The sequence below is a fragment of the Camelina sativa genome, chromosome 1 (genome assembly GCF_000633955.1).
Source record: "Camelina sativa cultivar DH55 chromosome 1, Cs, whole genome shotgun sequence".
NCBI lineage: Eukaryota > Viridiplantae > Streptophyta > Magnoliopsida > Brassicales > Brassicaceae > Camelina > Camelina sativa.
Window position 1 is genome coordinate 6,925,504 of NC_025685.1, and position 21,747 is coordinate 6,947,250.

At 35.3% G+C, this 21,747-nt stretch overlaps 8 protein-coding genes across 11 annotated transcripts; 6 read left to right on the forward strand and 2 right to left on the reverse strand.

Annotated features, from left to right (window-relative positions):
- On the forward strand, window positions 963-2,419 carry LOC104780604. Of its 2 annotated transcripts, none has more exons than XM_010505113.2 (5): window positions 963-1,264; window positions 1,498-1,772; window positions 1,863-1,953; window positions 2,036-2,102; window positions 2,202-2,419. In XM_010505113.2, the coding sequence occupies exons 1-5, from the start codon at window positions 1,260-1,262 to the stop codon at window positions 2,253-2,255; spliced, it is 492 nt and encodes a 163-aa protein (XP_010503415.1). In that variant the 5' UTR covers window positions 963-1,259; the 3' UTR covers window positions 2,256-2,419. The 2 variants fall into 2 exon arrangements, with proteins under 2 accessions (XP_010503415.1, XP_010503422.1); XM_010505120.2 differs by having other exon boundaries at window positions 1,501-1,772.
- Window positions 2,519-3,513, forward strand: LOC104780618. The gene is made up of 2 exons (XM_010505130.2): window positions 2,519-2,800; window positions 3,344-3,513. Exons 1-2 carry the CDS (start codon window positions 2,599-2,601, stop codon window positions 3,487-3,489), a joined length of 348 nt encoding a protein of 115 aa, XP_010503432.1. The 5' UTR covers window positions 2,519-2,598; the 3' UTR covers window positions 3,490-3,513.
- Window positions 3,523-5,895, forward strand: LOC104780627 (methyl-CpG-binding domain-containing protein 11). Of its 3 annotated transcripts, none has more exons than XM_010505157.2 (3): window positions 3,523-3,611; window positions 4,405-4,492; window positions 4,903-5,895. In XM_010505157.2, exons 2-3 carry the CDS (start codon window positions 4,430-4,432, stop codon window positions 5,632-5,634), a joined length of 795 nt encoding a protein of 264 aa, XP_010503459.1. In that variant the 5' UTR covers window positions 3,523-3,611; window positions 4,405-4,429; the 3' UTR covers window positions 5,635-5,895. The 3 variants fall into 3 exon arrangements, with proteins under 3 accessions (XP_010503459.1, XP_010503451.1, XP_010503441.1); XM_010505149.2 differs by lacking the exon at window positions 3,523-3,611 and adding an exon at window positions 4,137-4,239; XM_010505139.2 differs by lacking the exon at window positions 3,523-3,611 and adding an exon at window positions 4,171-4,295.
- On the forward strand, window positions 6,428-8,349 carry LOC104780648 (glucan endo-1,3-beta-glucosidase 14-like). Its single transcript, XM_010505167.2, has 3 exons — window positions 6,428-7,061; window positions 7,282-7,599; window positions 7,824-8,349. Exons 1-3 carry the CDS (start codon window positions 6,549-6,551, stop codon window positions 8,181-8,183), a joined length of 1,191 nt encoding a protein of 396 aa, XP_010503469.1. The 5' UTR covers window positions 6,428-6,548; the 3' UTR covers window positions 8,184-8,349.
- Window positions 9,086-10,635, reverse strand: LOC104780658 (protein LURP-one-related 12-like). Its single transcript, XM_010505179.2, has 2 exons — window positions 10,238-10,635; window positions 9,086-9,766 (listed from the first exon to the last, which is right to left on the reverse strand). The coding sequence occupies exons 1-2, from the start codon at window positions 10,502-10,504 to the stop codon at window positions 9,371-9,373; spliced, it is 663 nt and encodes a 220-aa protein (XP_010503481.1). The 5' UTR covers window positions 10,505-10,635; the 3' UTR covers window positions 9,086-9,370.
- LOC104780666 (phosphatidylcholine:diacylglycerol cholinephosphotransferase 1) lies at window positions 12,986-15,588 on the forward strand. The gene is made up of 3 exons (XM_010505191.2): window positions 12,986-13,524; window positions 14,154-14,291; window positions 15,111-15,588. The coding sequence occupies exons 1-3, from the start codon at window positions 13,015-13,017 to the stop codon at window positions 15,435-15,437; spliced, it is 975 nt and encodes a 324-aa protein (XP_010503493.1). The 5' UTR covers window positions 12,986-13,014; the 3' UTR covers window positions 15,438-15,588.
- LOC104780676 (phosphatidylcholine:diacylglycerol cholinephosphotransferase 2-like) lies at window positions 17,482-19,266 on the forward strand. The gene is made up of 3 exons (XM_010505201.2): window positions 17,482-18,096; window positions 18,218-18,355; window positions 18,750-19,266. Exons 1-3 carry the CDS (start codon window positions 17,671-17,673, stop codon window positions 19,074-19,076), a joined length of 891 nt encoding a protein of 296 aa, XP_010503503.1. The 5' UTR covers window positions 17,482-17,670; the 3' UTR covers window positions 19,077-19,266.
- LOC104780685 lies at window positions 19,731-21,451 on the reverse strand. The gene is made up of 8 exons (XM_010505211.2): window positions 21,286-21,451; window positions 21,058-21,166; window positions 20,873-20,957; window positions 20,708-20,786; window positions 20,473-20,586; window positions 20,250-20,362; window positions 20,052-20,162; window positions 19,731-19,963 (listed from the first exon to the last, which is right to left on the reverse strand). The coding sequence occupies exons 1-8, from the start codon at window positions 21,356-21,358 to the stop codon at window positions 19,841-19,843; spliced, it is 807 nt and encodes a 268-aa protein (XP_010503513.1). The 5' UTR covers window positions 21,359-21,451; the 3' UTR covers window positions 19,731-19,840.

Genomic DNA, 21,747 nt, shown 5'->3' on the forward strand with positions numbered 1-21,747 from the left:
TTATATTTAACTTACACAATATGATGCCTTTTAGATGTAAAGCCAGAGGTCAATTCTCTTTATTAAAGATAAATTTGATGTGTTACAAGATTTTTTGAAACTTAATTATTGAGTCCCTCTCCTAATACATTAAGATTTCAAAGAAGAACATTGTCAAAGGAAAAATCGAGATTTGTTCATATTAACGGTTCTCATTATAATTTAGACAATTTGGATGTGCGTATTAATGTAGCAACTAGCAAGAGAGATCAATCTTTAAGCCAAACTTTTTTAAAATCCAATTTTAATCACAAATCATTTCCCAAAAAAGTGCCGCTTGGTGGGTGGGAGAAAACCAAAACTTCAGGCCAATGTGAACAGAATAAACCAACGGTCCAAAATTCACGTAGTTAATTATTTCGGTACTCGGATATTGTATAGATAAGTGATTTATTTTCTCTAACATTTCTTCTAATAGAGCTTATTATATCATTTGCTCACGGCTTACGTCTCATAAGACCTCTCAAATTTAACAACCACCACCTAACTTTATCACCAAATTATATAAACGAATTTTAGTGGATATGTGTGGTTTTAGGCCATTGATAATTTGATTTATGATTTGATTATATAAAATACACTATTACTATTTTACATGTAACCTAATCTGTACAACATCATACACATAACTGTCAACCGTCAGCTTTTAGGATTTTTAACATCCGAGAGTTATTCATTTATTTTTCTAAAAAAGACTAAGCTAACCATTTTCATGTAAAGAACAAAATATACATATGAAAACATTTTGTTTTCTAATTCATATCAAAATCAGTAAAATTTTAAGTAGGGTTTATCACAACCACAACACAGAGTGTACTTTGTCTTGGACTTCAATTATGGGAAAGCAGCCAAAGAGGTCAAAAAGATGGATAAGGTAAATGGTGGGCTCCAAAGCCTCTTTATACAAAGACCCACTACGAATGGTCTCTCTCTCGCTACACATGGCTCGTCGTCGTTTCAGCTATGCGTGGGGGTCTCCTCTCTAACTCTCTTTCAAGTTTCTTCGAAATCAAGTATCCGAAACTTCCAGATACACGCTAGCTATCCCAGAAAAGAGAAGAAAGAAATCACCTTTTCCCCCTTTTTTTTTGTTAATTCTCTTCTTCCGATTTGGTCTTTGCTTTTATACCCAGATTAAATCGATTGATTTCATTTGAAGATTAGTAAAGTTCACAGGGTTCTTTGTTTGATGATCTAAGAAGGGCTCTGTTGTTTCCACCATGGGGTAAGTGAATTTAGTTCGTTTTAAGGATTAGTTTCTATTGGATTTTTAGATATTGTGGCCATTCGGATTCGAAAGTTTCTAGCTTTGTATTTTGTAAAGATTTGAGCTTTCGAGTTAACTCTGTTACAAAGGAATCAGCTTTTGGAATTTTAGGATGATGGTCTGTTTAGCTGATGATTTGGTGGGGGTGATTTGCAAATCAATGATATGTTTATTATGATGTTGTAACACAGCAGTAGTTGTTTGGCTTGTTTTGATAAGTCGAAAGCAACAACAACAACTGTAGATGTGCCTTTGAATGGCTCCAAAGATGTGTTAGTAGAAGAAGAAGATTGGAGTGAGTTGAGGAACCCTAGTGTAGCTTCTGAAGATTTCTGGACAAACACCACTTTAGATATGGAAAGCAATGCTCAGGGTAGTGTTTCTTCGATTAGTACAACGAACTTGACTGTTGATTCTCAAGGATGTGGTTCTAGCTCTAATGAACCTGCTGAATTTGTTAACCATGGTGAGTCACTGACTGTGAGAGTATATGTGCTTGGTGGTTTGGTGATTTGAGCATTTGAAAGTGAATCGGAGAACTTTTGGTGTGTTACAGGTCTTGTTCAATGGAATCAAACTCGCCAGCAATGGTTGGGGGATAAAAGATCCAAGAACCGCAAAAGAGTTGTTAAAGAACCGATACTGAAGTGAGGATTGTATGAGACTTAATGGTTGCAAGATTCAGTCTGTCTGTTGTGTGGAATTTAAACGACTTCATTGTTTTTGCAGTGAGAATGTGACTTATGAGAGTCTACTTGGGAGCAACAAGCGGTTTCCTCGGCCTATACCTCTTGATGTAAGTTCAAACTCCATGGACTGGAGGAAGTACCATCCATTCTAATTCCAAATTTGTGTAACCAAAATTCGTTTTGTAATTGAAATATAATAATTGCAGGAAATGGTACAGTTTCTGGTTGAAGTTTGGGAAGAAGAGGGTCTATACGGCTGAAAGATACATATTCACACATTCATGTTGGACAAAACCTTTCTTTTGTACTTGTTACTTATAACACAAATTCAGATTCTTGTCTATAAAAACTGAACGAATTTGTAAAGAAAGCTGATGGAGAGATTATATAACCAAAAAAAAGAGTTGGTTACAGTATTATCATTTGTCAATGGATCAATTTTATTAAATTGTATTTTCTTTTTTTTCTTTTTCTCTTTCACAAATTATCTAAAATGATTTATAAACGCCGTACACGTATGTATGGTCTGAAACTCTGAATCCAAAACCCCTGAAATAAAAATGAGTAAATGAGTTCTTTAGTTTTATCGTCCGAGGGACAAAAATGGCGAGGGCTTTGTCCAACATGACCACAAACTCTAACCTCTACCACCACTCAGTTCTTACACTGCCGTATCAGCTTCCCCGTGGAAGCGTCTTCCTATTCTCGTCTCCTCGCCGTTTACGTTGCCTTGCCGTTGCTGGTGGTCCTCCTTCTCCTCCAGGCCCTGATCCGCCTCCGCCTGAGGATACTACTCAGCTTGAAGGTAACTTTTGATTCTTCATGCCCAGATAATATTGGATTCATCTTTGGTTAGCTGGTCTTCGTTGTACCTGTTATTTTACAAAAATGGTGTTTTTGGGTCGAAAGTTTTAATTTTTATCCGGATGGTTTGATATAACTAAAGAGCCTTTGAGGTTGGTACTTGGTATTGTTGGCTCGTGCTTAAATTGTTATTGTATCATAAGGAGGAGGATGATGATTTTATCCAAGTACTTATGTCCATTGAACTAAAGTTCACATCCTGTGATATGTTGTGGGTTTTGGATTTAGGCAATTAGGAATTGCAGAATCTCCTCCTAGTGAGCCAAAAGGGCATCCATTTCTAGTGGAGATTTTCTAATTTTTCTCTTAAGATGTGAAATTGTGCAGTTGTTGCAGTTAGTTAGTCCATATGTTATGTTGAATATAGCTTTGGTGATGGATTCATTTAGGACATAGAAGAATAGACTGGAAACAGAAACGAAAACACCGCACTTTATACTTAAAGTGAAATGAACACTCTGGGAGTTTGTATCTCTTTGGATAGGTCTCGTGGGAGCAGTGACAAGGATACAAGACCGAGTAAAGATCTTCCTGGCAGTGTTTTTTTGGATGTCTCTCTTCTTCTGGGTTACAGTGACAGATGGGAGGGGTAAAGGGAAAGGCAAGAAAGGTTCTTCACGTTTCAAATAAGTTTCCAAAAAATGTGAAGAGGCTTTGGTGATCTCATCTACTATCCATCCTCCTATATATATATAAATATATGTCCAGAGACAGAGAGAGAGAGATCAAATACCTGTAGAAAAATTCACCAAGTAAGCATCTTTCTTATATATTTCTTACTCAGATGATAATAGAATACAATAATACATCATAAGATCGTCTTGTCTTGGTTGTTGCTAGTGATAGTTATCATTCCTGATACTGATAGTCACCTTCTCATCACTTTGCATCAAAGTCTATTTCCTCTGCTCAAACGATGTCGTTTGACCAATACGATTAGAACATGAATGGGCCATCAATGATTGGATATTAATGGGCCTAAAAACTAAAAGAGTATCCGGACTCCAAAGCAATATTACACTAGAGTTTTATTTTCCCATGAAAATAGGAGAAAAAGTCGTTTATAACTATTTGGCACGTGCATTACATGAGCACCAAGTAAGTCTAAAATTTAATGTGAAGATCCATACGAGTGAGTCGACGACGTCTCGTCTCCTCCTCTATCAAACACCTTTTATCATAAGCTTTTAAACGTGTCGTTACCATAGGGATGATGGAGCGCATTATACTAGTTTTGGATTCAGACACGTGGTTAGAGTTCATTGGGTTGTTTAGTTAATCTGTGTGTTGTTGTTGTTTACACAACCAAGTCTTAAACTAAAGAAAGACTAGCAGAGCCAACTAACCCAAAGGAAAACAAAATCCCTTCTCTTCTCCGTGGTGCTGGTGTCTTTCTTGACTCTCTTTTTTTTGTCTTTCCCAAAGCCAAACCCTAGGTTGTCTGTTGGTTAATTTGAGAAGAGTAACTTGTAAACTTGTTAATTTTTTGGGGTTTTCTTTGACATTTTTGTGTGATCCTTTTTTGTTTTTCTAATCTGTTTTCAGGGGGTTGCAAAAGGAAGGGAGAGAGATGGGTGGTGAAGAGGAAGTTGTATCTGTTGAGCTACCTGCACCTTCTTCTTGGAAGAAACTGGTTTGTTTTCCTTTGTTCCCCTCCTCTCTGATAATTTTGGTTAAAATCAAAGAAGAAGAAAAGCCCTAGAATTTCTTGTGTTATGTGAAGTGCTGCAAATAAGTCTTTAAAGACCCTGAATATGATAGCTTCTGGTGGCTGATTGTTAGAATAGGTTAAAATACTTGATGTTGATTAGGTGATTCAGAAATGCCTCATTTGATTTGGTTTGATCTACTTCTTCTTACTTCTTTGTTCTTGAATTTCTTGATTCTTATGGTTATGGATGCCACTTGTAGCCTTTTTGAAGCAACATTAGGGTCTGTCTCTAGAGTATAATCCTAAACGTTTTTGAACCTCAAATGTCAATTTCTCAGAGGTTTACATTTAAAGTCAACGTGACTTGTTTTTTTTTTTTTTTTTTTTTGCAGTTTTATCCCAACAAGGCGGGGACAGTGAAGAAGACGGAGATTGTGTTTGTTGCTCCAACGGGTGAGGAAATCAGTAACAGAAAGCAGCTGGAGCAATATCTCAAATCGCACCCTGGAAACCCTGCTATTGCAGACTTTGATTGGACGACTAGTGGGACACCTAGGAGATCTGCAAGAATCAGTGAGAAGACTAAGGCAACGCCTTCACCAGATAAAGAGCCACCAAAGAAGCGAGGTAGAACCAAATCTTCAGGGTCAAAGAAAGATACAGAAGCTGACAAATCAGAGGAAGGAGGAGAGGAAAAATCTCATGTGCAAGAAGATACTCAAATGAATCCTTCAGAGGGTAATGCCGAGAATAAGAATGCAACTGTTAAGAATGGCTATGGTGAAACAGAGAAATTGAATGATGCAAAAGACGACATGGTTGTGGAGGGAACTCCTAATGCGGCCCCAGTTCAAGAAGCAGGTGAGTCTATGAAGGAGAAAGCACTTGATATTGTTGATGATAGTAGTAAGGAGAGAGTGGAGTCTCAGACTGACAAAGTTGAAGAGACTGGCGTAACAGAGAAGAACTCAATTGAAACAGAGAATAACATCGTTGAAGGTAGTGGTGAGGAGAAGAAGGAAACTGCAGGCAAAGGAGCACCTGATTCTGAAGCCAAGACCAGAAACCATGAGGGAAATGGGCTGACAACAGAAGTTGAGTGGAAAGAGAAAACGGCAGAATAGCCCTGCACTGCTCTGCTTCTGGTAATTCATGAACTGTAAGTCAGTTGTTTCTTTCGATCTATTTGAAGTATCTTTTTTTTTGTAATCTAATCAGAGCATTATCCCGGTGAAAGATGTTGTTAAGCTGAGATATGTAATATGAGATGATTGCAGTAATATGTGCAAGTGCTGGTAGGTTAAAAGATTATGTAGAGAAGGATATTATTGGCCCTTCTGTAAAACCATTGCAACCACTATGACTATGTGTTGGTGTTTATCTTACTTCTGCAATCTTTAGGGGGTGTTATTGGTTTGAGATTTAAATAGAATTTTAATGAGTTTTAATAAAATCATACAAAGTACAAATGAAAAACTTTTATGAGATTGTTAGATCATTATTTACAAATCCACAACTAATAACACCAAATTTTACTAGAGTTTTGAAAAGTCTTGATTGAATAACAACATATTTTACATAACATTTAAAGTCATTAAAACTCTCTTTAAATCTTAAACCAATAAGTTTTATTTTACATTTTTTTCATGGATAACCAAGTTTTAAACAAAACAAATTAAAGATCAGTAGATATATTAAACATTTATGGGTCCAATCATCATATTAAAATAAATGAAAGAAAGCAGAAGAAGATTTAAGAGCAAAAAGGTAAAAGTTTTGCTTTGAGGGTAAAGTAAGAATCTTATGCAAACAAAGAAAGACTTACAATGTTAGTTTTCTTATTTCCTTGATTCAGTTTCAGAAGAATCTTTTAATTTTTGCCTTAACAACTTCCCTTGATTCCTTCCTTTTGCATGGTCCCGGAGAAAAGGGTTTAGAATCTTCTTGTTAATGAACAACTTCATAGTATAAACACTTCTTGTTCCCATTCTAGGACCAAAATATTAAAAAACCCTGCTCTGTTTGCAAAACGTCTCAAATGGATTATAGTGTTTCTCTTCGAAAGTCTCGTACTTCACATATGGGTTTCTCTTCTTTCTTCCTCTCGTTTCTCTTTGTCTTCTCCATCCTCTCTTCACAAACGGCCGTAGCATTCATAGGAACATACGGTATAAACTACGGTCGCATAGCAGACAATCTTCCGCCTCCAGATGCGGTAGCAACTCTCCTTAAATCAGCAAAGATCAGAAATATCCGTATATACGATGCTGACCACTCTGTCCTCACGGCCTTCCGTGGGACAGGGATCGAAATCATCGTTGGCTTAGGCAACGAGTTTCTTAAGGACATAAGCGTTGGTGAAGACCGTGCCATGAACTGGCTTAAGGAAAACGTCGAGCCTTTTATACGAGGTGGTACTAAAATTAGCGGTATCGCGGTTGGGAACGAGATTTTAGGTGGCACTGATATCGGGCTTTGGGAAGCTCTTTTACCTGCCGCCAAGAATGTTTACTCCGCTCTTCGCCGTCTTGGTCTTCACAATGTCGTTGAGGTACGTTACCTTAATCTTGTACATTAACCAAACATGTCGTTTAAATCATCTATTTATATTCATCTCAACTTTGCTTATTATGTATGGTACCCATGAATCAATTTAGTTTTATTTTTACAACATAAAACTTAAACATTAGAATGATGGATTAGCCTAGAAAAAATATTAATAATTAATAAAAAAAAATATTTAGCCTAACAATTTGAATATTTATTTACAGGTGTCGAGTCCACATTCGGAGGCAGTGTTTGCGAACTCGTATCCACCGTCGTCGTGCACGTTCAGGGACGATGTGGCGCCGTTTATGAAGCCGTTGTTAGCGTTCTTTTGGCAAATTCAATCGCCCTTCTACATAAACGCTTACCCTTTTCTTGCTTATAAATCTGACCCGATCACAATTGACCTCAATTACGCCATTTTCGAGAAAAACAAAGGCATCTTGGACCCCAAAACCAAGCTTCATTACGATAACATGTTCGATGCCATGGTCGATGCTTCTTATGCTGCTCTCGAAAAAGCTGGTTACACAAAAGTCCCGGTACGTGGTCCTGATAGTACTATAAACAGCTGCAAACTAAAGTTTTGTCAATAACATGCATAATATGAGTTTGAAACTTAGTAGTTTGACCTATTTATTTGCATTGCTTTTTCTGTTAGTAACATGCACTAATTAATTAAGCTACATGTCTTCTCGTTTATGAAAGATATAATATACAATTAGAGTCCACATTAACTTGATTTAAATCATTTAATTGTACGTAGGTGATTGTTTCGGAGACGGGATGGGCATCAAAAGGCGATGCTGACGAACCCGGAGCGTCATTAAAGAACGCCAGAACTTATAACCGGAATCTCAGGAAACGGCTCCTAAAGAGGAAAGGAACGCCGTATAGACCAGACATGATGGTGAGAGCTTACGTGTTTGCTCTCTTCAATGAGAACTCGAAACCAGGCCCCACTTCCGAGAGAAACTTTGGTCTTTTTAAACCCGACGGTACTATTTCCTACGACATTGGCTTCACCGGACTCAAGTCCTCCTCTTCTACGACACGGTGTCATGTATGGTCATCTCTTGCTTCGGCTTCTCTTGTTATGTTTCTTCTTCTTTTCCTTCATCGTTAGTTACGTCCTTGTGAGTTTGTGAGTTTGTGAGATTTGTGATTTTCTAATTGATCCTTTGGTGTATATATATAGATTATCAAGTTAACCATGTACTTCTTGATTTGATTATGATTAGTCACTTTTAACTTTTAAGTGTTGTTGATATAAGAACTTCTTACTTTGTGTATTGTGCTTATTGTACGATATTGCTCTAGTAATTTGAAATGTTGGATATTTCTTTACATTCTTGATTCTTCTCTATATAGTTAATTACCAAGTCAAAAACTGTTAAAGAAAAAGTTATATGGCTGTGTAGTTTTTGGTTGGGACTCAATTACAGCTTAAATTAGATGAAAAGATGTTGTGAAAACTACAGAAAATTAACTTTCACAACTACTTTTTTTATCATACACTAAATTTTGATGTTGTGTATTTTGTTCGACCTTTGAAAAGATGTTGTGTATTTGGTATACGTGAAGGCTTACGTATTATTAATTATTAATAAAGATACATTAGATAAGTCGTGTATTTACGACAGCATGAAAATTTTAATTACGCTAACGAATCAAATTCAAATCTGTATAGTGCAGCAAGTAGTCAAGATAAACAATTTTCTCTCTTTATTAGATTCGGATATAATAATTCTATCAAAATTTGTTCGACCGCCTTCTAATATTTATTATTTTATGTATTATTATTCCTACGCAGTACGCACTCTCTAATCTTGTATCAACTACCACCTCAAATATATTTATATCTAAATCTCTCTCTACTTGGGCATTGAGTACAGTACACGTTACATTTGTCGTATATATTAAAAATTAGTACATCAATAGAGATGTATTGCAATTTGCAACTAACACCATAATTCAAATCTATAATAAGCTAATCAAATATATTAGCCGTTCACAACACATATAATCTGGTCAATGGTTAGATAGATTTGGATCTTTGTATGTATACAAGATTCCAAGATAAGCTAAATTGCTTTTGTAACATGAAACATATAATCAACAAATTTCCCGAGACAGAGACTCTCTATATATAATATGTAACGTACGTAGGAACTTTAATGATTCAACACGGAATTGGTACAAACAGATCTCCATAATCATACACGGTCCAAATCCGAAGATTGAAAAACTAAAGATTAGATTCGATATGATAACGTGAAGACCGGTTGAGAGAGAGGGTGAAAGAGACATACACTAATCCTCAACAAATGGGTGTACCTGTTCATCACCAATCTCAACAGGATCATCACCGTTGATCTGGTCAAGCACGACGACCAAACCCATAGCGAAAGCGCCATCGAAACCAGGTTTGATCTCTAGAGTGAACACATCTCGACCAAGCATCACGTTCGTTGACGCGTCTACTTTACGTTTGATCTCAGCCACAGTACGTTTCTCTGTGTCGTATATGAGGCAGCTTCGTTGCGAGAAGTCACCGTCGATAATGTACTCTTCTCCCGTTCCGTCGTAAACATCTATTTCCATCGTACACCGTCCGATTATAGACGATCTACGCACGCTGAAGATCGGTTTCTGACCGTCCGATCTCTCTCCGAGGAAGCCTTCCCATCTCTGGTGCAGAGTTGGTCTCTGTTCATCAATAACAAAACCAACGAGTTGACTCAGTTTAATTAGTGGAACTAATGTATTTGAAAGAATACAAAACTAATTGACTCTAGCAACTGAGTTGATGACTTACTCGAACTAAGTTTTAGAAAATAAACAAAAAATAGTTGATCAAAATTTTCAGCTCAAAACAATTTCTTCAGATCTCGTTTCTAACAACAACATCCACCAAATTCTTACCAATTTATCCAATTTTTATCAAATACAAAAAAAAAAAACAAGAAAAACAAAAAATTATTCCAAGGCTGTCAAGAATTCAAGATTCTTGAATTTTGTATGGATCCCCATCAATGAAACACATTTAAAAAAAAAAAACAAATCTATCTAATCAAGAAAGCATCAAAACTTTAGTTCTAATCACCAAGCTGACTCTCTTACTTGTCCCAACTCAGTTATAAGAAACAAGAACAATAAAAGATTATAAATAAAGTTTACCTTTCGTTTAACGGTGAGGAGACACTTTCCGGTAGCATCCATGAGGACAATCTCATCGTTATCTCTAGTGTCGGGTCCGTAAGAATCAACCCTGAAGGTAATATCACCGTTGCAGTCATAGGCGGCGAAACCATCGCCGGTGTAGAAGAGAGAGGTCTTGCAAACGGTGAGTGGTTTGTCTTCTTCGTAGAGATAAGCTTTGTCCACCACAATTCTACCTCCCATCTTTTTCCCTTCTTTTGGATTGGTCTCTTCAACTAATTCCATGCTTTTAATTTTCTTTTTTCTTTTGTGTATGAGTTGTGTGTGTGTGTGTGTGGACGGAAGAAGTTAGATTTTGTGGTTTGGTTTACGAATGATTTTTATGTGTGTGATATGGACACTCTTCTCTTCCCTTACCTTGCCTCTCTATTTATATATGGTTGTGGTTGATATTATCTATACATACACACGCGTGACGCGTATGTAACGAATTAATACCTTTTATTAGTCTCCATACTTGTAAAAGTCGTAGTATATATTATTGTAATTGCCTATTGGCTAAAAATAAATAAGTCACATGCATAAATAATTTAATAACATGCGATGACTTGTAAATGTTAGTTTTAATCTGTTTTATTAGACTTTATTCTAAACTATTTGAAAATCTGTTTACACGCCGGTTTTATATCCAAGTTGCAAAAATAGAAATATCTAGGAAGGATCATTAGAAGTTTTTATATGGGTATTTTAACATTTTGATTTTTAAATATATTTTTTTGTGTCGACAAATGGTTTATTCACAGGGCGCTAGTTTCTAGTTATCCTAACTTTGTAAAAGATGTTTAACTACTATAATCTTACGTACATGTAGTGAGATTTCATGTTAAATTATAAAAGTAAGAAAAAGGGAAAATTGGAAATTGATGGTGTGGCTGAGGATATTTGTGAATTAAAATATATATCACATCGTAAGATCTATTTTGTACGTCGAGTTTTATTAAAGTTAGGAAAAAGTGAATCATCAAACATCAACATTGTCCCAAATCTTTAGCCTCCTCCACCGGTAGACAACAAACACGTCTAATTGGGTGAAGATTAGACATACACGTCCAATTAGCTGAAAAACAAACAAAATCACCACCTCTTGATTTACATTTACATTTACACCACGTGGTAATTAAATATGTATATGGCTATGTAAAACTTACAAAATCTTTGGCAGAACTACAATTCAGATTTTTCCTATAATCTTCTAAACGTCTATGTAATTCTACAGAACAAACGATAATATTATGGTTGTTAACATATTGAAAACATACAATACAACAATCAAAACGAAATACGATCGATAAGCTTAACTACACTGAATACATGGCCAATAATTAAACTAACTACTTCATCCTCGTCTTTGGTATCCAGACCAGTTCAATCAACCGCGGGACTCACAAACTCGAGAAACTTCATGATTGACACACTGAGAATATTCCACGTGGGTGTTGAGATAAATTAAAGAGAGTTTTTATTTTGTCTGAAAACAACTCAGTCAGTCACCATGAGTTAGATATCCTACCTTCACTCGAGAAATTGTTTTTTTTTTAAGATACAAAATTATGATAGAATATAGAATGGTTCAATTATTTGTTAGATACTTTAAACAAAATTTTACTTTCGTGCAAGGATCATAAAATTGTAACACATGAATTACGGTCAAGTACTATAGACAAATACAGTACAACTACAATAATATAAACAGATGCTTTGGGTTATAGTATAATTAACACTTCACATACAAAAATAAACAAATCGTGTTAACAAGAAACTATAATCCAAAAAATCAGAAATCAAAACCGTGATGGAGTGAACAATGTCACTAATATTCCAAAAAGAAGAAATTAATTTTGTTCGTTTCATTCATATTTCTTGGTAAATGTATCCATCAGTTTGTTTCTTCCTGTTTTTGTTTTCTTATTGTTCACTACGTGCACCAATGCTTCTCATGTTTGGAGCACGAGATAGTGTTTTGTTTTTTACTCCACCAACATATGAGAAAGTCTTCCAATATTAGTTACAGTAACAATTTAGCATCAGGAGATTAGCAGCCCTTTCAAATATAAATAATTTTACCACGATTTGTGAAACATGTAAGTATGCGGTACTTAATAAAATATATTTTCGAATGTTTATTGTTAGTAGTATCATACGAATAACAATGATTTTTTTTTTTGAACAACAACAATGATCTAATCTAAGTCTCATACTCATGTGTTTTTTCTTCTTCTAACCATACGTGACACATGGATAATATTAGCTAAAATCACTAATAAACAACATGTAACCAACTGTCATTTATGTTTTTCAATGATATTGGAGATTTAGGTAGTTAAGAATTTAAGAGTAATCCAATAGCCAATAATAGTTGTATCAAAAAGTGTGAAAGAAGATATTTGCGCGAAATGGAGAACCAATGCAGTAAATTTAGTTTTTTATATTCAACGAAAAGCACCAAATCCTTTGATATATTCTCCATAATCTTGAATTAGGATTGTTAATACATTGCATACACCAATAATGCATTTTATGTGATAAACTATAGTTTCTATAGGTTTTGGGGAATCTCATATTCTCTTCTCTCTCTTTTTGTCGTCGAAATGTATTATACTTATTAAAACATAAACATTAGTATAAAAAGAACAACATGTCGGTACACAAACAAAAAAGTAAAGCCCACCAAAGAGTTAGAGTGTATTTAACTAACAACCATAAAATTAAAATGTCGTTCTCAAATTCACTTTCATATGAAATCTCCGCCTCGTATCTCTTATATAACACATCTCTCTTCAAACTCCCAAAAATGTCCCTCTCCGTTAACTCTAACGGCCATGTCAGCCACCGCAGCTAAACCCGCCGTCTCTCGCCGTCACGTATCTAACGGAAACCACACTAACAACGTCGCCATTGAGAACGATCACAACCACCAACGCCCCGTCGCCGGAGATACAAACACTCGAATGGAGATCGCTGCTAAGAACAACGGCTACGCCAACGGTGTCGGAGGAGGAGGATGGAGGAGCAAGGCGTCGTTCATGACGTGGACGACGCGTGACGTTGTCTACGTGGCGAGACACCATTGGATACCGTGCATGTTCGCTGCCGGGCTTTTGTTCTTCATGGGGGTCGAGTACACGCTCCAGATGATACCCGCGAGATCTGAACCGTTCGATCTTGGGTTTGTGGCCACGCGCTCTTTAAATCGCGTCTTAGCATCTTCCCCGGATCTAAACACTGTTCTAGCCGCACTAAACACGGTATGTTATGTCGTGCTAAGTTTAATTTAGGTTTAATCTTATTTTTTTAATGATTTATCTTCAAATTCTTATTGCCTCCTTCCTTCACCTAATATTTTGTTTTCTTGCTTTATCATTTAAATATTTTAATTGAATTAGTCAAATAAAAATAAATAAAAGTGGGGTAGAGATGGAAATAAATCTCATATATATATTTAGTGTTATTTAATTCTCCAGCTGGAATTTTGCTGTCAAAGCAATGAAATATCTTAAGAGTGAGAAAAATTGGCATTAATACTAAAATGGTCTTTAATCAATGAAAGATCGATTAGAGGATAAAATGGGTCTTAATCGATTAGTTAGTGGGTTACAAAATCTATTTAATGCTAAATCTCTTTGTTTTAGTTATGTAATCTTCTTTTTAACAACTGCTTCTTTGTTTGTTTGTACAATACTATATTAGTATTTTGATTGATATAGAGCGCTTTTAACTTTAAAAGCTAATAGAAAATGACACATGGTGAAGAAGATGAGTTGGAGACACGATCACATGGAAACAGAGAGAGATTGGTTTTTTAAATTCGACTTTTGTGTACTTTTTTAAAAGGGAAGAAAAAAACTAAAATAATTGGGTTGCGGGGTGGGGACAGGTGTTCGTATTGATGCAAACAACGTATATTGTATGGACATGGTTAGTGGAAGGACGAGCACGAGCAACCATCTCGGCTTTATTCATGTTCACGTGTCGCGGCATTCTCGGCTACTCTACTCAGCTTCCTCTCCCTCAGGTTTTCAATCCACTTATCTCCCTCTTTTATGTAAAATTTTTAACATTATAGTAGTAACATTTTTTTTCTTCATATTAGTAGTGATGATCTACCCGTATATGTAGTATTAGATGTAACGTTTTATTTACTAGTTGATCCATATCAGAATTCTAACATTTTAGACGACGTGTGATTTCCCTTGGCCACTACCGTAGAAAAAAATACAGTTTATAATAGTCTTCAGATAATTTGATTATCCGAAGAACAAAATTTGGTTAACTTTGAAAACTGACTAACCTTTTTTCCTTTCTATTTTATATATTTAATGAGTTTAACATAGACAAATTAGATATTTTCTAGCTAAAGTTTACATAAAAATCATAGAGACCTTCTTTTAAAAACAAAAAAAATATCTTATAAACAACAATTATTTTGTGAAATGAAAGGAGTGATAGATTGTGTTTTATGCTTTCAAGTTTTACCTTGCCGGCTTTAGGTTAATTATCATCTTAATGATATTTACCAATTTCTAGGAAATCCCTATTTTGTTTTCGTTTGGTACAGAACTTTTTCCCATCTTTCAAAATAATGATCGACGATTTGATTGACTGGACATAAAATATCAGATTCTCACTCATTTACGCTCTACAGTTCTAGTGAGTCATCTATTTTATTTTCTTTCTCGTGACGTAGCATCGGTACTTATATGGATTTATGTGTGTGGTCTTGTTATACTGTTGAGAGTTTACATGTTCAAGAAATAATTGATACAAGGTTAATTAGCTCTAGTCGTGATCAAAATAAGTTAACCCTGGAAGTTAAATTTACTCGTTTACACAGGATTTTTTAGGATCAGGAGTTGATTTTCCAGTGGGAAACGTCTCTTTCTTCCTCTTCTTCTCGGGCCACGTTGCCGGCTCGATGATCGCATCACTGGACATGAGGAGAATGCAGAGGTTTAAGCTGGCGAGGGTTTTTGACATCCTCAATGTATTACAATCGATCAGGCTGCTCGGTACAAGAGGACACTACACCATCGACCTTGCGGTTGGAGTTGGCGCTGGGATTCTCTTTGACTCACTGGCCGGGAAGTACGAAGAGATGAGCAGAAGACACCACCTAGGAACTGGTTTTAGTTTGATATCGAAAGACTCTCTAGTCAATTAAATTTGTTTTCTATCAAATGTTTTTAGTTCAACACATTTAGTTAAGTTGAATTTAGTCTAATGACTTATTTGTTTCTTCTTATAAATGGTTCATTGTATACCGTTTGTTGAACCTAATTATCGATCTAATGTTACTTAAAAGGTTATTTATATGTTCCGAGATAGTGAGGTTATTTCATTTAACAAAAAAGAGATTTACGAAAATAATTTGTGTTAATCTTATATAATTATCAGTGATATAAAAAAAATAATAAAAATCACTCAACCATATTACTAAAATTTGTATTTACGTTATTCTATTTTTTTTTATTTACAAGTAATAAAATGAAAGATCAACATGAGAACATTTATAATGCTAGGCCAAAAGCACATATATATATATCTAGCTAACCATTTGTAATCAAAAATATCATTCAGAGTTTGTATATACAGTATATACTGTAGTATATTACATTATTTGTAATATACTACAAATAATTCATTATTTTCAAATAATCAAAATATTATAGTATAAACTACATATGTAGAGCTACCAATCTCTATACGTAGGTGAATTCAATGTTGTAGCCTGCAAATTTTTGGGAAACCAACGTAATACACCACTCCCTCCGTTTTTATTTACTTGTCAATGTAGAAAATTTCACTTATATTAAGAAATTGTTTAAATTAACAATTTTAACCTCACAACTCATTTATTGTGTTAATTATTGTGTTAGATTAATAAGGTTATATTTGGAATTTCATTGCAAAAATTACATTGAAAAGTGAGAATGACAATTAATCTAAAACAGAAAATCTCTCCAAAATAACAATTAACAAAAACAAAAGGGAGTACTTGTTAAATAAAACATATTAGCAGCCTAAATGTTATGTTTTGATGGTAGTCAAAAAAAAAATGTTATGTTTTAATGTAGAAACAAATACTTAATATTCGAAGATGCATTTAATATTGTTATAAATGATATGAGAGAGAACAAATTTTGAAATGTTAAATACACTACGATTGATAATATTATTTCAAAACTTCAGCCCACTCGAGTTTATAAAATGGTGTCTTACACAAACTTTAGGCCTAAACCTCCATCATTAAGGATAGAGTGGAGCACATCTGGTACAAAAAGCACACAACCGTTGATGTGAATGGTGAACAAAATTTCCGTAAAGACGAGGAACCGTGAGGACGAGACTGCAAGCATGAATCCTTGCGATCAACAAGAACAGGAAATGGTGCAGAATGTGAAAGAAAAAGAGTTCCTAGAAAAAAAGTATGCGAGCTCAACCTCAATATTCTTGTCTTTATCTATAAGAGGACGTCGATGATCCCACTTGATAAGGAGGTGGAACAATACCGCCTATTACTATCTGATAACAGCAACAAGGTGGGCATGATTCCAGTTTACACAAGGGTGGAATAGTAACAATAGATGACTCTTTGGATAGATCATATCCTCTCCAAGCTTCTGGATTGGGCCTTCAACATACATCCCAAGAGAATTAACATATCACACAACAACAAGGTGGACATGATATGGATGTTCATATGATATGATAATTCTACAAAATTTATGGATGTTCTTCGTAATTTTGAGATAATTTTTAATTTTATTATTTAGCATCTATTTTTAAATTATTTTATTACTTCTAAATAATTTTATAATATAAAATTCTAAATTTGAAGTTTAATTTAATTTTTCTCAAAATATTTTTCCTGCGATGATGGCGAGCCCGAGAGCACCTCCAACACAGATATATTGTTACTCTATTATAAAGACAAAAATAGTAAAAACTATTCGGGATGGTCTAACGAATAACATTATTTTTTATTGCTCACCACTGTCTTTACCCGCTATAATAAATTGTTACCGGTAATGTAACATTAATGAATTAGTTATGTTAGTAAGTTTACTCATCGAGGCACAATATCTTTGATATTCTCCATAATCTTGAATTAGAGTTATATCCACATTATTCATACATACACAACCAACGTGTTGTTTTACGTGATAAACTAGCTATTAAAGTAATGAGAATCTTATACTCTTCTCTCTGTTTCATGTCGTCGAAAATATCATACTTGCGTAAAATAAGCGTAATTGTCGCTCTCTAATCTCATAGTCATCGTTTTCGTATGGATTTTTTTTAGCTCCAACAAGTTTCCTCCGAAATGTAATCTCTTTATATAACCCGTCTCTCTCTAAATCCCGAAGTGTCACTCTCCGTTAATTCTAACGGTCATGTCAGACGCCGTAACCAAAACCGTCGTCCCTCTCCGTCGTAAATCGAACCCTCTTAACGGAAAACACACTAACGGCGTCACCATCGACGACCACAGTCGCCAAGTCGGATCAATAAATAGCCAAATGGAGAACATTTCTACGAAAGCCGACGACGGCGGAGGAGGAGAAGGAGAAGGAGAATGGACAAGCAAGGCGTCGTTTATGACGTGGACGGCGCATGACGCTGTTTACGTGACGAGACACCATTGGATACCGTGTTTGTTCGCGGCCGGAGTTATGTTCTTTACGGTTGTGGAGTACACGTTCCAGATGACTCCCGCGAGTTCGCAGCCGTTCGATCTAGGATTTGTGGCCACGCGCTCTCTGCATAGCATCTTGGCTTCTTCACCAAATCTTAACACCGTTTTAGCCGCTCTTAACACGGTAAACACATATTTAATGACTATCCTAAAACTCCCCACCTTGTAATATTCACATGCAACACAGAGATATTTGGTTAAATTCGACTTAATTTCAATTAGATGATTTGGTTGGGTGGGGACAGATTTTGGTAGGGATGCAAACAACGTATATTGGATGGACATGGGCAGTGGAAGGACGACCACGAGCGACCATCGCGGCTTTATTCATGTTCACGTGTCGCGGCATTCTCGGCTACTCTACTCAGCTCCCTCGCCCTCAGGTTCAAATCCACATACTATTATAGACCAAATTCGATGTAACGTCCAATTATTGATCAACTGATATCAGAAGAATAATATCAATTTTGGACGTGTGATATCCATTGGCTACTACTGCATTAAAAATAAGTTATATTAGTCCCAAATAATTTGATCCGGACTCTCCTCTTGCAAAATAGTGTTCCATGCACGAGTTGATTGACCAGACATAAATATGACATTCTCGTTCACTTACGTTCTACGGTTCTAGTAACTCAGTTTTTTTTTTTTTTTTTTGAGATTTATTTATATTTCTTTTGGTGATGTAACATCAATAGATAGATAGACTTGTTCGTCTTGTTACTATACTAAGGAGAAATGATTTAAGATAATCATTTAATTTGTCTGTTTTTACAGGAGTTTTTAGGATCAGGAGTAGATTATCCGGTCGGAAACGTGTCGTTCTTTCTCTTCTACTCAGGTCACGTTGCTGGCTCGATGATTGCATCATTGGACATGAAGAGAATGCAGAGATTTAGGCTGGCGATGGTTTTTGACATCCTCAATGTATTACAATCGATCAGGCTGCTTGGTACGAGAGGGCACTACACGATTGATATTGCGGTTGGAGTTGGCGCTGGGATTCTCTTTGACTCATTGGCCGGGAAGTACGACGAGATGAGCAAGAGACACTTAAGCACTACTCGTTTAAATTTGATCTCGAAAGACACTCTAGTCGATTAAAATCGTTTTTTTTTTCTTTTTCGGAAAAATAATTAATTGTATATTAAATCTATTTCTTTTTAATAACGTTTAGAAACACATTTTAGATCTATTTTCTCTAAAATGGTTCTAATTGAATACCATTGGTTGAACATAACTAAACGTATACGTACGTCTGTACGTGGTTGTGAAGTTGCTATTTTATTTTATTATTAAATTGTACTCGTGAATTAGGTCTTCATACAACTATTTCAAAATCAAATCCAGATTAATTCTGGAGTCATGTGAAAGTTGGGTATTGTTTTTATTTACAGAATTTTCTGTATGTGCTTGTTCACTATTTTTGCTGCAACATGTGTATTTGTTTCCCATCGGTAGAGATATCATGATGTGTTTTGTATAAAAATAACGGGCCGGAGAGGTAGACCGTTCCATGGTTAGTAGTAGCTTGGCCTCAGGGTCAGGGGAAAGAACATATAATATAACAACATTTATCCAGTGTTTTCATTTGTTGAAAAGTTCTCCAATAAAAAGTCTTTAAATTTTGACAAAAAAAAAAAAGAAAAAAAAAAGTCTTTAAATTTTGACCAAAACAAAATTCTTTAAACTAATTTGGCAGTTCAACTAATAGATAAATCAACAAGTGAAAAATTTGTAATATTCTGTGGCTAAAAATATTATAATTGTAAAGCTCTTTTATGATAATACTAAAAATTGACAAGTGACATTTTTGTATTCAAATACTAACATATGTGTGTCTATATTTACATAAATAAGAATTAGTTCTATTCATCAGAATCGGATAACTCGAGGGGACAAGAGCCATCATCAACATTAGCGTATGGGTTGAAATGTTCAGAATTTGTATCCATGCACCCAGGAACCAGATCCAGATTGCATCTATCTCCCTGAAATTTATTCATACATTTTAAAATTTAGTGTATTCAGACTTTTTATATAAATAAATTTATAATATATGGATTGGTGAGAACTTACTCCTTCGACCGTCAAGTTGGCGATCATTGTGCAACGTGTGGCAACAACGTTCGAGTCAGGAAATATCGCTCTCTCACAGGCTCCATCTTGGCCCAACTCGTTGGCTAGACCCTTTTTGCACCAATTGATAAATCATAAGTTGTGCATATATATATGACTAAGCAAAAAAAAATAAATCGAAAGAAATTTATTAAATACCTCATTGAAGAACTCAATAGGTTTGTTTTGCCATCGCTTGGGGACTTGAAACTGAAGTCTGTATGGACCGTCCCAATCGACACCGTTGGTGAACGAGAATATCAAATTCACAGCTGGTAACGAATGATTCATACCAAAGATGAAAAATATCTCATACAAAAATATAACTTATTTGGTCAAAGAAAGACATATCCTTTGAATTTCATTATAAAAGAAAACGAACCATGCTTAGGAATGCAAATCTGCATAGTGTAGATTGGAGAATCGGCTTTGCCTCGATCTTTCTTTAGCATTGCTCTTGGCTCCCCACCACACATGATTGGTTGGTTAAATCCTCCTGCACCATTATATTAGTAGTCAATTCACTCATTCTTTTCAGATTTTGTTAGTCCATATATAATTAGACTGGTCTATGTAGCCTCTTAACAACTTAATTACATGTTTTTTGAGAAACTGACCGTTAAAAGCAACCCCATAGTCCTCGTTAAGAGTGAGTTTGCTTGCAGCTGGATTATAGAATAGCTTCAACTTTTCACCCTAATCCAAAAAAGTTTGATTAGAAGTTTGAGTTAAAAGAGCCTTAACTCTAATCTTAGCATTGACAAATGGCTAGAGAATCTTACCGCGGTTGGAGGAAGACCATTCATGGTTTTCCAGTACACAGGAGCAGTACCCATCTCGAACATGGCCCATGAAGGAAGCTTATATCTACCAAAAATAATCAACCATGATATATGTTAATAATTATATTCATATAGTTATATTGACCAAGTAACAAGAAGAACTAAATTAAAGAGTAAAGACAGACTCTTTGATCTCTTCGAGGGGGGCGAGAGTCGTGGCAACAGCTCTTACTTGCAGATCAAGTTTCTTCTTTGGAAATCTCCTTTGTATTGGACCAATCGTTGAACTATACACTGTATTTATTCAAAACTCAAAAAGGTTCAGTTTAACATGTTATACACTACAAAGCATATTAGTATATAAACTAACATAAAAAAAAAATTAGGAACGCGCGTTAAGTGAAAAGGCTTACAAAAATTGCGTTTAGAGGATAAAGGCTGCGAAGGAGACGCGAAAATGGCGGCAGAGTTAGCGGCAGCAGCCATGGAAACCGATCTGATGAAAAACTTTTTTTTTTTTTTTGTTTAGGGATGAAGGAAGGAGAAAATAAGGGAGTAAATTATTGATATATGGCTTCAAGATAAGGGGTTTTTGACACCACACCACAAATACAAATATCTGCTAAGATTTTCTTCTTACACATGAAAACAAAGACTGAAGTATCATAGAGACAAATATCAAATTTGAATTGTAATGGTCTATGACTTCTATGGGGGTAGTGGGAACATCTCGCTCTCACTCTTGAGAGATTTTCTTTAATGGATAAAGGAAGAATGGGCCCAAAACCAAGATAAGCCCAATTTCCTAATTTTTGGGTTGTATTTTTACTTCTAAGAAATTGGGGCGATTTATTAAGTTTCAAAGAAGTTCAAGG